This window comes from Lepisosteus platostomus, chromosome 17 (genome assembly GCF_059453375.1).
Source record: "Lepisosteus platostomus isolate fLepPlt1 chromosome 17, fLepPlt1.hap1, whole genome shotgun sequence".
Lineage (NCBI taxonomy): Eukaryota > Metazoa > Chordata > Actinopteri > Semionotiformes > Lepisosteidae > Lepisosteus > Lepisosteus platostomus.
Genome location: NC_142627.1, coordinates 5191504 through 5207180, shown reverse-complemented (window position 1 = coordinate 5207180; position 15677 = coordinate 5191504). Strand labels below are relative to the sequence as shown.

The 15677-nt window shown below is 41.0% G+C and overlaps 1 protein-coding gene across 4 annotated transcripts; it reads right to left on the bottom strand.

Annotated features, from left to right (window-relative positions):
- Positions 1-1188: 1188 nt before the first annotated feature.
- Positions 1189-13802, bottom strand: ppp4r3b (protein phosphatase 4, regulatory subunit 3B). 4 transcript variants are annotated; one of them, XM_088610388.1, is made up of 17 exons: positions 13656-13802; positions 13285-13451; positions 12611-12666; positions 11770-11868; positions 9704-10327; positions 7186-7263; positions 6599-6715; positions 6064-6180; positions 5534-5665; positions 5335-5437; positions 4735-4776; positions 4423-4581; positions 3855-4024; positions 3120-3259; positions 2460-2617; positions 2086-2285; positions 1189-1771 (listed from the first exon to the last, which is right to left on the bottom strand). In XM_088610388.1, the coding sequence occupies exons 2-17, from the start codon at positions 13424-13426 to the stop codon at positions 1667-1669; spliced, it is 2442 nt and encodes an 813-aa protein (XP_088466514.1). In that variant the 5' UTR covers positions 13427-13451; positions 13656-13802; the 3' UTR covers positions 1189-1666. The 4 variants fall into 4 exon arrangements, with proteins under 4 accessions (XP_088466514.1, XP_088466515.1, XP_088466513.1 ...); XM_088610389.1 differs by having other exon boundaries at positions 13679-13799; XM_088610387.1 differs by having other exon boundaries at positions 13285-13745.
- Between the last annotated feature and the right edge of the window lie 1875 nt (positions 13803-15677).

Below are 15677 nucleotides of genomic sequence, written 5' to 3'. Positions count from 1 at the left end.
GCGTATGAAGCTGCACAGGAACGGAACAGAGGTTAATTTTACACACTTTTCAGCATGAAAATGATGAACCTTCACTTGTTCCTGTTATTTCTAAAAATTAAAGAGCAATGGAATAAGTAATACTGTTTCCTCAGTATGCTGCCACAGAATAGCTTGTGTGGATATTTTGAAGTAAGAAATTAAGTATTTACACAGATTTAAAAAAAGTCACACCAACCAGACATCACAGTAGCTGGAATATTATCTTTCAGGTGACAAAAAGTACCAGCATGTAATAAGACAAAATTAGCTTATTTTAATGCCAGGATCATATTTAATCTCTGAATTTTACATCAGAACCTTTTTTTAATGTATCAAACATATACAAATGGTGTAGAACGGAGAGAGTGGCAGTTTATTCACTCATACAAAACCTTCTGGAAAAAATATTAAATCTACAGAGATCCCACCTTTGAAAGTTACATTTTTTTTTTATCTATTAGACTCCCCAAATGGGCATACCGATTTATTTTGAAATGCTTACATCTGCTTTAGCAATTTCAAAACAAAGTTGCTGCAAGAGGAATACCAGTGTCAGATGGCTGCAACTAGTTTAACAACCAGTGCTAAACTCGGAACAGTTTGACTGTAAAAACCATGCTACAGGAAAACCTGCACCAACACGTCTGCCTAAAGATTTGTTTCCTCTGCAAATAGAAAAAGATTAGCTGCATTAGGTAAAAAAGTAGAACATTGATTTACAAATGAACTGCTGTTAACTTAAGCATGTTTTTTTTAATTCTGCAAGTTTCCAGAAATTCTTAAATCTCACCACCATCTGAATCCTTGAATAAGTTGGTTTCTCAGATTTTGAAGATTTTTTTAATCAAAATAGTGTTTCCCTAAAAAATATACTATTTGTAATAAAGTTAATGAGGGTAACCTTGACATGAAGTAAATCAAACAGCCAAAACAGATTTAAAAACTTTAAACATCCTGTTATCTTGACAGCAACTGCCCCCTTTTGCTGTATTTTTAATAGGTTTTTTTTTAAAATCACTATTGCAACTGTGCTCTCCACATTGAATCATGTTTCTGGTTAAAAGAAAACTAAACAGTGGTCCCACCTGAAGTGTTCTAAAGTTACACTAGCAGGTATAGCTCCCCCCCTTTGAAATAGCTTCATGGGATAAACTGGTAAAAAAAATGCACACTGTACAGTACTTTTAATAAAATTATGAATACAGGATTTGTTACTGACATGGTTCCAGCATTAGGCCCACAAATTAGACCAGGTTTGAATGTCTGAGTCCTGCTCCTTGGAACTAGTTTTTTTTCTCTATCAGGTCCTCTCCAAATGTTAGGACCCAAAGCTCTAGAGTTTCAGTCAGGCTTCCATTACTAACCTGCTAGTCCTGCCAGCCTGACTGGCCTGCTACCAGCCCTGCATCCCTCACTCGTTTTGAAAAGTATCCAGGTAGTGGGATGTGCCGTGCTCCTGGCCTGATGCCGTGCCAGTCGAGTGGGGAGCACTGGCACACTGGTGGCTACACCCTGGGTCCTGGTCTATCCTGGTGGTTGTGTTGAAGTGGGATGCAGGGAGGAGAGGTTTCTCTCAGTCCGGTGGGCTGCGGAACAGTGGCACCAATGTAGTCAGACCAGGCAAGACTTCCTGCACCTGAGCCTTTTACGATCCTAGGCGAGGCCGTTTCCTAGGAGACTCCTCCTCCTCGTCTTCCTCCTCCTCCTCTTCGTCGTCTGGATAATCCACAAGACCAACCAAACCCGCCTGCTGGTGCAACAAAACAAAAGGGCCTTCATGATCAAAGTGAAATCCAGAGACGCCAACACTGAATCTGCCCCCTGTAGTGGCACTTTGGCAAACTTGAAAGCCCTGCAAATAAATTTTTTGGCTTTTGGTACACACTTTCATCACACAGGAAGGCCTTCATAAAGTAAGGTTCACTTGAACTTATCAGAAACTATTATTACTATCACAGAGGATCTTTATTATAATGCATCTTAGATTCCATACTACAGGAACTACATAGTCCGAATGCCCTGGTATCTTCTGAAAAACAGAACCACTGCCCTGAGCCAGCTGACCTTGGTCACAGCTGCAGCCGGCGCAGCTGCGAGCTTGGCCGAGGAGCTGGTGGGACTGCCGGGAGATGTGGGGGAGCCCGAGGACTTGCTGCTGGCACCGTTCGCCCCGTTCCCTGCTCCCGCGGAGTGAGTGAAGGTGAACTTGAAGCTGCCGCTCGAAGTCCTCTTCGGCAGGTTCTCCTTGTCTTCACTCTCTTTCACTGGGCAGTCAAGAGGGAGAACAAGCTCAACACCACGAAAAGAGCTACGGCGACCGATCGGCACAATCTCTGCACGTGTAAAAGCTGAATAGCAATTATTTTAAACTGCAACTAAGTGAAAACACACCTAAACTTAAAGAAAAATGCGGTAATGACCCTTACAAATGCAAATACCTTTTTTCGCTTCTATGAACTTTCCGTAGTTGTCAGAAAAGTCGTCCTCTGGTTTGCTCTTCTCAACAGGAAGGACCACAGCTTCGCCCTCCTCATCATCATCTTCATTAAACCACGTTTCTTCATCGTCCTCCAGAGACCTGGCATCCCGGCGGTATCTGTCATGACACAGCGCAGAGAATGTACTCTAAGTGGTTGCCACAGACTTCTGCTAAATCACTTCTGACAGACAACAAGGGAACCATTTCTCCGGCTCTGTCCAGGGGATAGCTCTAACCAACATGTTGCTAATTTACCCCAACTATTTTCTATTTTAGCTTGGGTTTTCTATAACTAATAGCAGAAAGCTTCCAACCAGTTTGCCCCAAACCAGATGTACTAGCTAGGTGGTGTCAGCAACTGGTCCTTAGCAGAAATTCTCAGTCTGTGGCCAAGTCAAATTTTTTTTGCAATGGACTGCCGTATGCAGAAAAAAATGGCTTCAAAAGTAAAACAGACATGCCAGTAGCTCCGCCAGGAAAAGGTTAGGAGAGGGGATGGCTGCTTCCACAGCAAAACTTTTTTAAAAGTGTTAGAATTGCTGATAACATTACATGCCAAATGCTTCAGTGAAACTTCTTCTGGAATCAAGAAAACTGAACCAGTGGAGTGCATACTTACCTGTTGAGTCTCTGACTCTGGCGGTCCTTCTCCTGCTCATATCTCGTCTTGAGCCCTTTGAAGGTCTGAACATACTCAATAGATTCAAGTGCTTTGTAGAAGTTATCTACTATGTGTGCTATGAGAGATTTAATATCCTCCTAAGTGAAAAGGAAAATAAAATTAAAACAGGAGCAACTCAATTTAAAATCTTGGAACTGCCACTCAAAAATACTCTTGCTTACATTCTTATTGATTTAATGCATTGTTTCTCATGTAGTATGGGTAAAATGCTTTATTTACAACCAATGTTATGGTACCTATATCACCATTCAGACAGCAAATATAGCTCCAGTATAATTTTGATCCTTAACTGTATATTCAAGGTCCATTCACTGCAATATCACTTTTATAATTTCTAAGAAAACAAACCTCACAGTGAAAAGCATAGAAAAAAATCACAATTAAGCTTTGTTCCAGCTTTGAGTTTTTAAAATATAGTGCATATTATTCTTTAGCCTATTCTACATCACGCAGTACTTCACATGTACATGTAACAATGAACCAGAAATCAATTAAATGTCTTTATACTTAAAATTAAAGCCTGAATAACTTTAAACAATAAACATCAGGACAATTAAATTAATTTTTAGAAGCAAACTATCAGTTCTACTTTTCTACATTATGCTTTATTAGATAATTGTTCTTAACGATATACAAAATATTGCAAAAAATCAAGTTTGATGAAACACTTACTACTTTAATGAACTCAAAGAGCTCAATAATGGCAGAATTTAAAAGATTATATCTCGTTCCATTGTCCAACAAGGCATTTATTACTGGCTCGAATAAGTTCCCTTTAATGATGTAACGGTTATAAAACTCATCCTTTAGGCCTATGATTCTTCTCATGAAGCGCAGAGCACCTGTGTACAACAAAATCAAGAACAGTAGATAAATCCCATGGAATCACATTTCCAGTACTGTCAAAAAGGGATTTCTAGTGCAGAGTTTAGCACTCCTGACTGACAGCTAAACCTGTACACAGTAGCATCATGAGCTCAATGTACCGAAACCACAGGGAATCCCGACAACCTCCAATCAGTTTTTAGGGGAGAGTGAATGGGTAAGGTCAAAAATACATTTAAAAGACCAAATCAGGTCTAATCTGAAATCCGCAGAAAAACAGTTTAGAGGTCAGGGGTAAAGTAATACTTTCATATTCAAGTGCACAGACAGACCTTTTTAAAGACCAGCTACACTGCACCACTGACCTTTAACCTCTCATTAAAGCATGGCTGTTCTTTATGGAAGACAAACTTACACAAAGCTAAGAAGGTGTGTTTAGAGTTCATCAGCACCAGAACCCGCCTCAGCAGGTCTTTGTTCATGATGTAGTTCTTTATGTGATAGGTGTGATGCTCCACACAGAACGTGAGCAGCTCCAAAATCAAAGCCAACAATTGGGCTGTCTGGAAATTATCTGAAAAGGACAAATATTTAAAATAAATACAATTTAGAAAATGCATACAAAGCTATACTTTAAAATTCTAATGTACTGTAAAGCACAAAGAACAGAGCCATACTGAAATACACAAAAAAGCACTAAATTTCAAAGGCAAAATCAAGCACTTACCAGGACAAACTGCACTAATCTTGGGGGATCCAACTACAGCATCTGACAAACAAGTACAAGCCAGTAAAAACAAGGAATGCAGCTATACCTTCAGCACAATAATTACATATTGAGCACCAGTATAAGCTAAATGTAGCATTTTCAATATTTTTAAAAAAGTGAACTATACTTCATGCATGTTGTAAAAACATTCCAGACAATAGCTGTTACAGAAAGTTATCTGGGAAAAGCTGTCCTTTTATAACAGAGACCATATAATTTTTACCTAATCAAGTTAATAGCTAGTTAGGAAGGTGAAGGCATATTTCAAAAATGACTCTGAATCAAGATCACAGAAACATTAAGTGCATCCAAATTAGTGGACCCATATTGTGATATGAAAAATCTTATCAGTTAGAGAAATCAGTATCTCTTAAACACCCCCTAAATCTTGCCTTGGTTTTGGGGCTATAAGGAATTGTAAGCCCCAATGCAGTGCACAGGTATCTGGAGTATCTGACAGCACATGCACAAATCTTACCCAATGACCAGGCAGAGCCTTAAAGCAGAGGAGGACAGGACACATTCACAGTGCAGCAGCAAAAGTCAGTTCCACCTTACCTTTGACATTCTTCTCCTCAGCTGTATTAGCCAGAAGAGGAGCAGTGAGAACATGCATGCAGTACTTGTAGAAAAAACTGAGGAATTCTGTCTTCTCAGTTTTCTGCAAAGCAAAAAAAAAACCACTCCATAAAGTCACAGTTGGAGGACTGAAAACACTTGTGACCTTCTGAGAGATCACCATGGACACAAGTCTTACATTTGTAGGTGCCAGCATGTTTTCAGGGTCGATCAGGGTGCGAAGAAGGCCCATCAACTGGACAGCTCCCCCCAGCTCTGGGTCCGTGTCACAGATCATTTGTTTGATCACCACGTTTATCAGAAGAATGTCCTGCATATTGGAGAAGAGTCAGTGAACGATGCTTTACTCACCAAAATCAGGATTTTTGACAACTAGATCAGCAAATCCTAATTACAATCCCCAAAAAATCAAATCATGACATATCTTAAATCCTCAGTGACAAGTTTGATCCAAGCCAAGCACTAAGCTTTCGCCTGTAGTAGATCTGCTCATGTTATACTGATCTTGTTGCTCCCAAAGGCTCAAAAACAGATGACAAACCTATATCTGCTAAGAGTTTACCTGGATCAGCAGTAATTTAAAAAAAAATGCAGCAAAAAACGAACTTTAAGCAGAAAAGGGTCCAAAAAAGGTCAGGCACAAAAATGGGTCTTGAAGTTTCCGCTCACACATTCCGGCTTTGAAAAGGCCAACAAATCCCTACTTACATCTTCATTCTGCTGTGGCTCCTGCATGACAAACTCTCGAACCATGGACGGACTGAACTCCACCAAATAAGAGAAGATGTCTGTTGCTGCTGCCCTTACTTGCAAGTCATCCATGCCCTGTCAAAAAGAAAGACTCCACTGAAAGCTGAAAGAAACCTGTCTGCAAGGGCGTTCCACACTTAAAATCCTGGAACCCATTTTCCCCTTGAACGGTACAGTGAAAAGCCTCGAAATCAAAGTTGAGCAAACCAAAGCTCATACAATCATTAATATGATAAGATATGTAGCTGCTTGAATGCTGATGGATTTCTAAGAGTGTACGCTTGATATTGTTTGGCTTTTTCAAAATCATAGAAATCCAGTAAGACAAGGGGTCATCAAGGTATAGACCACCCAGTTTCGGAGATGGTCAGGGAGCATGTTTCCCCACTTTGTAACTCTTTTCCTTCTATTTTTAAAGGTCAGGATTGATTTTCATTCTTCACATAAAATTAGGAATAAAATACAGGAAAATGATGCTAATCCAATTACTCACCATCACTATTTCAAGTGCAGGAAGAATTCCCAAGTTTGCCAGAGTCTTGAAAAATGCGTCTCTGTTCTGTGGTTGTAATGTTTGTGAAAATGCACAGAACTCTTTGAAAAAGTTAACCTTTAAGGAAAAAAAACAGGCTTAAAATGGATATTTTATCATGTTAAAGGCAGAACAAAAAATAAAACCTGATCAAGTTCAACTGTCTTCATCTGCTATTTTCTACAAATTACAACTTGGTTCAGGAGCACTGTCTCTGTGGAAGCTGATGTCTCTTCCAGCACTTATAAACTGGAAAACCATGCTGACATCACTCTTCAGCTGAACACAACTCAAAGTCATAGATATTTTAGTAGAATGTTGAATCCTCTGCACACACAGGTGAGCGCAAGCACCAGGTTTCACCTTATATTGTGACAACAGCAGTCCTCACAGCATCTTTCATATGGAATTTGACCAATGTATCCAGGTCAAGGAGAACACCGTGAAGGGTTATAGCAAATTAAGAGCACCAGATATCTGAGGATGAAGGATTCTCAGCTTTGAAACAGAAGAACTTTACCTTTACATGGAGAAACCATAACACTTACTAGTTCACGTCTCTTTACATCCTCAGTTGCTTCATCGGTTAACTGTGCAAAGACTTCAGACAAGAACTTCTCATCTTCCTATTGTAGAGTTAAGGGGGAAAAAATGATAAATTAATTTCAACTAACAACTCGATTCATAAAGTATAAATTAGAATGAGGTGCTGCACTGATAAATATGGGAAACATACGTTGATGATTACATTGCTATGGGCAACCAACAATTTAAGATGGGATCCCCGAGAAGCATTTAAGGTTTGTGAGAGAATGAAACAAGCCAAAAGCTCTTTTAATAATAATGTTTCTTTATTAGCCCGATACAATTTCTTGCATTAGGAATTCGTCTTTTCGCATACCCCAGCTTTTCTCCAAGGAGACACAGACACAGACAGGGAGAGAAGCTTGGGGTCAGAGCGCAGGGTCAGCTATTGTATGGCGCCCCTGGAGCAGTCAGGGTTAAGGGCCTTGCTCAGGGGCCCAACGGAGTAGGATTCCTCTGCCGGCCGCAGGATTTGAACCGGCAACCTTCCAGTCACAGGTGCAGATCCTTAGCCACAGAGCCACCGCTCCGCCCCAATAGTTTACTATTACTGTATATAATATACAGTAATAGTAAACTGGCATAAAGCACATTTGCTTTAAACTGGGTTTAAAGACAGCCACCACAGCTGAAATGAAGGACTACCCTGGTCAATGTGGTACCAATACCTAGTGGCATTTCAATCTGCATGGTGTCATTTTTATTGAAATAACGCTAAAAAAAACTCATCACTGGCCGGTGATACAGGTCTTTTAAAGCTGTAGCTGAATGTTCTACTAATAGAATGGATCCTCACATGTGCTCAGATGTGATTTAAGAAAACTTTAAGAAAATAAGTTTATAGCCTGTACCTTACTGTAGTTTTCACCCACTACATTGAAGAGGCATCAATAATTAGTGTACTATGAAACAAAACTTATTTAACGGTAATTAAATATAAAAAAAAATTCCCTTCTCACTTTACAAGCTAAATCTTCCAAAATCTTAACTGGCCATCAAAAAGTTTTCTCATGGCACTGTCACTTCTCTCTAGGAACACTTTATAGGGATGCTGAGTTACAGCTTCAACCTGCCCTCAGAACTGAACTCTCACACCTCCCATCTCCTCCAACGCCAAACACCTCGGAAGACACTGATTATTATAAGATGGTTACAAATGTGCAGTTAGTGCTTTTAAAACATTGCAAATTAGGCAAATTTAAAAGAAAAATGCTGTTATCAGTCTGGATAATTACTGGCATTGATGCAAATTTCACTGATCAATTGTCAGACCAGTCTTCACTGATTATACCAGACAGAACAGTCAAAACACTTGACTATGACCAGATTTACTTTCTCTTAACCAAATAAGCCTTTGGAGAGCTAAATCCAAGAGATTTTCCCATTTGAATGCTTAATCTTGGGCAAATAAAAACGCTGCAACGTAAACAGTAATTTATGCATTTTTAGTTTGACTACAGAGGACTACGAACATTTAAGAAAATGTTAATTCATGTTTTCACTTTGACAGACAACAAAAACATTCCTGTCAGCTATAATAAAAACCTTTAAAAAATCCATAGGCTTAAATTTAAAAAGATTCTTAACCGCCTGTGGTTAAAACCTCACTGTGTAATTTAATTCTTTTGAGTTTCAGCAGGTCTTGCTGGAACAGAGAACAAGTTCGGGACTCACAAGCAGCACAAGCAATGTCTCACTGGCATATTAAAGTGCCAGGTGTGGAACAAAGGCTCCCCAGCAGACGCCAACCTTTTTATTCTAGTGCTACCTCACTACACACCCCAATCTCATCCACATGTTCCTCGGGAAAGTGCTGCAACACGACAGACAATATTCCAGGATGCAGGAAACATCCCGCTTACCCAACAGACATCTTTAATAAAGGTGTCCTGCAGAAGCACCGCAATGTATTTGGTTGGTAACCACGGTAAACTAATATAGTTTATTTTTGTTTATATGGGATTTAGTCATTCCAACCTGTCTTTTCCTTTAAAGAGCAGATTTTCACTCTTTGAAGCTGGGCTTTAGTAAAGCATTACCGAGATTCTTTTTGTATAATAAGGGCTTGTGTGTTAAGTGCACACCATATTTGATATTAAATGTTTATGTATTTGCTAACAACTAATACTGTACTGCAAATGAGCAGGAGTGTTACCGTTTGAGCATCAGCTAATGACTTTAAGCATGATACTTGCATAATTAACCAGGAAAGTTAGTTTTCATAATAAGGCACTTCTCTGTTTTAAGGTGAAATTGTTAATTATATTTGGGCTCTGCAGCCAACTTCCATTACAAACGTTTTCACCTTACAAGCAGTTTTCGGAGGGATTACTGCATTAACTTCCTACTGATGAGTAACATTTTGAACGCCCACCATCTGCCCTTTAAAATGGTAAAGACAGCCCCTCAATGAAAAGACAGCAATGAAATGATCTCTAAACTATGGTTTAGAAAGGCTTTTGTTTTTTAATGAAAACCTACCTGTAACATGCTCACAATCTCCACCTTGTTGAAGAAAATGAAGGATGTCAGCGTGGAGAGAAAGTTCTCCTCAAAAACAGAAGGAGTTGGCAAGATGATGTCTTGGATGTACTGGACTCTGTAGGTCTGATGGATCTTCTGTCGCAGTTCCGAGTCTGTGATGGGTATGACCTCCTTGAACTTGGCAGTCTTGGTCAAGAATTCCCTGTGCTTTTTTGGCTGCACTAGCGAGGGGTCATATTCCAGGCACCCCACCACATCCATGATGCAGTCGTCCGAAAACATGACCTCAAACAGAGCCGCCTTGTTGAGGAACAACACACCTCTGATGATTTCATACAGGTGGTGCAGGCCCTCAGTGTTCCCCATCTGTTCACAGACCTGGAACAGCTGCAGCAGTTTCTTAATGTAGCCCTCGTTCATTAGGGCCAGGGCCAGCTTCTCCCTGCGGATGGGAGAGGACAAAACCGAGGTCACGAGGTCGGCGATCTCTTCCAGCTTGTTCAGCTCGCAAGGCGGGAGGTCGACCAGGTGGCTGGTCTCGGGCATCTCCTCGACATGCTCCTCCTCGGACTCATCGATGGGGTCCTGTGTGATCTCAACCGTAGGGTCTTTTCCTTGAACCTAATATGTAGAATGCAAATGGACAGAATTTCTATAAAATAGAAAACTCAAAATGTCTTCAATGCAGCTGAAACAACAGTGAACAAAACACCCATAACCTAATTAAGAATCGTTCAACCCCAATGCAAGGATTGAGCTCAAAAAATTAATGCAGAACTTTATACAGTTTAGTCCTTATAAAGCCTGTTTTAGCATCACAATTGTGTAGATCCAGGTATAATGCTATCAGAAAAACTTGACTTTGGTTTTGAGACCTTCACTTTGATCTTAGCCAAACAACGTTAATAAAGAACTTCAACCTGGAAATTTTAAATGTTTACAGAAATCAGCTTTGTACAAAATCACAGCCAACCGAAAAACATTCTTGCAAGCAGCTATTTGAACTTTGTCATCGCCTTCTCTTTGATAGACAACATCCCAGCCCTCCCCCTGACTCAACAGCTGACATGGGCTCTGCAGCCCACGGGCTAAAAGGCCAAAGATACACAAGGAGATCTCTTGGGTTTCCATCGGACGATCACGAAACCACAGGAGCACTCCGCCTGTCGGCTTTTAACTGTAACCCCACAAACCCCAGAGCAAGAAAGAGCTTCCCACATGCCAAGCACACAGCTCCATCCTGGACTGAGTGTGGAGAACTGAGTGAGGATCAGCATTTGGCCCTCAATTTCCCCACTGCTACAAACTGCATTAACACTGCTCTGTTCTGATGCTGAAACAAAGACTGAAAATACAGAACACCAGGCGACTCATTACAACCAACACAAAAAATTCAAAAGCTAATGCTGACAGGACAGATGTAGACGTTAGTCTGTTAAACAAGTTTTTTTTTTATATGTTCCACTTTAAGTCAGATCAATGTTAACACTTAGGTTAATTTACAACCCTTGTGAATTAAAAAAAAAACACAAACCCTGTCTGTAACTTAGCTATATACTTGCACAAGAACCTCCCAGTGAACACAACTGTGGGCAATGAGATTAGATACCGCTCTATCAACCCAAGAGTGTAGCTCAGTCCCCTGTGAAGTTCACAATACAACTGCACTTTCACAATGCACTACAGCTACAGGGAGCAGTGTCCATAGAACGTCACATCAGACGGCTCCCATGTAGTAAACTGTGGTACCTGGCAAGAAATAGCACCAGGTACAGACTAGGTGTAGTTTCCCCTTTGAACGCCTTGTTTGTAATCTCCCATCAGATTTGACCCAGCGCCTAATGTTCCCTAATGCAACAAAGGATGAAGTCGCAAACAATGTTTAGGAGCTGGTTTAAAATAGTAAAATGTCATTTTACTATAAAACACAGGTACAGGTAGTACTGCCTATAGCTCCTCAAAAAACTTTCTTAATCTCTCCATGTCAGCAACCCCAGATATAAACATTTATTTTTAGTAACAGGTATTTAAAGGCAGCCCTGCTCTTGGGTACATTCGTTTACCTGGCAAATCTTCTCCCATATTTCATCACAGCCTGCCTTCTCCTGGAAGCTCAGAGCCAAGTCATAATTCTCCGCCTCCGACCACACGATCAAGGTATCCTGCAAAGCAACAGCAGCACACCTCAGGCAAAGAAAGGAAATAAGACAACCCTGCTGTGGAAATGAAGATAAACCTGTTTAAATGAAGTCTCTTGTGGCCACAGGCTTTGTATGACCCCCCTACCATGTCAACCAAACTGCTGCTGTTAAGAACACATGACTGTGACCCATGATATTCTATAATCACCGCTTGTCACAGTCTGACAGGCTGCCCTCCACCATCTCATTCCAATACTGTGACAGATAAAGAATAAGTGCTCTCAAAACACTTGTTGAATGAACTGTCTGGTGTTGTTGACAATACTGTTCTTCAAATTACTATCAATTGTGTATCAGTGTGTGGTGTTGCCCATTGTACTGTGCATGTCCTGAGAGAACAGTAAGAATCCCATTATACACGTAAATGGCGAGATTACACACAGATGCAGAAAGGTAGTCTTCGGACATTATTAACAATGGAATAAGTATTTTTGTTTACTCAGTATCTCAATCATGTTCACTGTAGGTTACATTTCACAGACCTATTATAATATGGTGAAATTCAACACATCAAATGGGCATTTTGGGCTAGGAAACTGAGAAATGTGCGAGACGAAAGGACAGTGTTACTACCTCATTTTACAGTGCTCACGCCTTACACTGCTACTTTAACACTCAAGGAAACCTCACTTCAACGGTCATATAATACATGCAAGAGTACATGAAGACATTTCCGACGTGTCTAATCACACGCAGTACTTACTTGCTGCTTCTGATATGCCGTGTTCGGACTGATTTTAGACTCCAGCAGAAGCGACCCTAAAAAAAGAAACGGGTTTTTCAGAGTTAACGCTGCGTTGTCACTGCTACCTGCTGGTTTAACCAGCCCAGCAGTGCACAGGAAACCACGAGTTCGCTGCCACACTCAACCAGCCGTGCTGAGTGTGCTCACCCTGGTTACTTTCCCAACAGCACATACAGCCCCTCTGCCCTGGACATATCAAACTAGCCATAATCTTTCAGAACGTCGTTCTAGACAAAGGCAGCATTTCCACACTGACATGGACCGTTTTAAATCAATATATTCCGCGAATAGATTGTTAAAAAAAACTGCACAATTCCGTTTTCTGAGCATCCAGCTCCTGTTATTTGTCTGACGCGATACTTATAAGAGACCATCTAAACAGAGCACGTTTATGAGGCAAGGGGAAGTTCGCACCGGGTATTTACAGAAAGCTCATCCCCTGTGGAAGAGAAACTCTAGTAAGACTGCGGGAGGGCTTCAGGACCTACTTCACTGCCGCTAAACACACGCATTCCCGCTCCAGCGTGCACGGAGCTGGCTGCTCGCACAAGCCCGACAAATCTGCATCAAGAAGCAGCTCAAGAGCACCATCCCCTCCGAGCCGCGAAACCGGACAGGAACCCGGTGCTCACCGTCGGATTCCGCCCGGACCAGCAGGGAGACCCCCTTCAGTCTGTCCACATAGGTGGCGGAGACGTGCCCGGTGCCTCTGTCGTCCCACTGTCGGTCTTCATTCAGCGTGTACACCTTCACACGGCGCCGGGTGTCCGACATGATTTCTCCCGCTCTTACCCCCACGCTTTTGAAAAAAAACGAAAACAAATCTATTTCTTTACCCCAGGCTGTAAACTTTCCGTTTCAACCCGCATGTTCAGCGACGCACTGTGCCTAATACGACGAAGAAAACACGGTAAATTTCAACACAGTCTGCTCGGCATGCTAATGAGAAAGCTTTTCTTTACTAAGCCTACGACTACAAAACAGTTAGTTCCCCGTCACCCACATAAAAACAATACGTTTCTCCACCGTTTCTCTCTAGCTCGAACTGCCGTCCGCCATCTTGTAACCTGATCTTGTGTCTTTTTCTTTCCCTACGTCAATCAAAGCGGAGCCGCCCCGGGGTCTTCTCGCAGGGGCTACGGAAGCCGCCAGCGAACAAGCGCCGGAGCGCGAACCTCACAATTTGAAAAGACAGACAGCCCGATGGGCGAGTTTTCTACGGGGCGCCGTTTCTGTCATACCGCGTTTCGCACAGCTCACTTCGCCTTTATTTAAATACTGCGAAGCCTTGCCATTAAAAAGATTCGCCATTTCACTCTTATTAAGTAACACGTGAAGGACCTTTGTTGCATCCAATTTCCAGTAAAATCCATATCTTATACGAGCCCTGACCTTTGTCTCTATGAAAACGAATTTATTTGTCCTGACAAAAAGGTATATCAGATTAAATTGTTTTTGAAAGCACATACTTCCTCAATCAAGTCTTCTAAAGGAAGTGTCTGGTCTGAAGCCGTCTGGACTCACTGTAGAACGTCTACAGAAAGAGGCTTGTCATTGGATATTTAGTACGGATTTAATGTCTGAAAACCAAACTGTATGGACCAGGATAGGCATACTCTACAGGCATATCTGAACTAGGGAATGAGACCATTTTCAAAACTAAAAGATTTTTTAAATACATTAACCAGTTCTTAGTGATGCTTTGCAATACATGGACTCAGTTAGAAGTACACTTAAAATATAATAAAAAAATAATAGTTTTTATTACTATTAGATTTTATTAATTTTTCACAGTGCGCACAGTACACTCATCATACACCATCTCTCAGTGAGGAAGAGAACAGAGTGATGAAGCCAGTTCAGAGATTATTAGGAGTCCATGACTGGCAAGGGCCAGGGGGAAATTTGGCCAGGACATGGGGGTTACACCTCTACTCTTTTTGAGGAATGCCCTGGGATTTTTAATAACCACAGTCAGGACCTCTGTTGTTTAAGCTTATTTTATGACAAATTTTAAAACACAAAAGAATGGCTCCATATATAGTAGAATACATGGCTTAAAAGCAAGCAAATCAACTTGAGATATATATGTCAAAAATGTAATATGCTTATAACTCATTAACGTAGAAATCTGCCCTGTCTATCCACAGACATGAGAATAAATTGATCAAATCAGGAAGAATTATTGGGGTCACACATAATTGGCTTATGTTTACTTATAAGCATGTACAGTAAATCTCAAGAAATTGCAGTTTCCAAATATTCCAAAGCTCATGTTAAAAAGTTAAAAACATGCAAACATTTACAGTTGAGTTTTTGGTCCATCTGACTTATCTGTCTGATAAGTTAAATCATTACTCCCATGATTTTATCCACCCAGTTGAGTTTCAACAACACGGCTGGGCAGCTTGTTCTACACCCTCACAGCACTGTGCACTGCCCCCTGATCTGACAGATTTGCAAGTCACACGGCTTCACAAGAGCAACAGCTGGCCAACGTGTTATCACACCTGCTGGCAGAGAGAGGTCACCAGTGAACTGCATGATGGGAAGGGAGCGCAGCACAGAGCACGATGGCCCTCTAGGACTAGGAAGTGGGCGTTCCTTTCTGGAGGATGAGAAGACCCCTGCCTACTGCATGATAAACAGCTTCAAATCCAGCACAGAGAAAATAAGAAGCCAAACTGAAAATAAAGGCCCAGGTCCTGCAGATTATTCCGATATAGCTAGAACATTATATGCATCAATGATATTGGGTTGCCATCTTTATAACAATGAACATACTGTGCAACTGGAAGTGTGGTCCTGTTTTATATACTCTAAATCATTAGTAAAAATATTCACTTTTACTATAATTCTTTTCCACTGCTGTTTAAAATGCAGTAAAATCATCACAGCTGATGAACTTGTCTTAAATCATAAAAGTGGTTCTGTAAAGAGCAAAATGCCTTCAGCTGGAAGCATTAAGAAATATAGACACTATAGGCTTAGATGAGGAAGCAACTAAAAAACTCTTAGTGCACAA

Bases quoted from the DNA above. Each gene is read 5' to 3' on its own strand.
- ppp4r3b (XM_088610388.1), bottom strand. From the start codon at position 13,426: ATGTCGGACACCCGGCGCCGTGTGAAGGTGTACACGCTGAATGAAGAC. The intron at 5,666-6,063 runs GTAAGTAGGGAT...TCCAATATGCAG, and splicing joins AGCCACAGCAGAATGAAGAT to GACATTCTTCTGATAAACGT. The intron at 4,582-4,734 runs GTAAGTGCTTGA...TGTCCTTTTCAG, and splicing joins GATTAGTGCAGTTTGTCCTG to ATAATTTCCAGACAGCCCAA.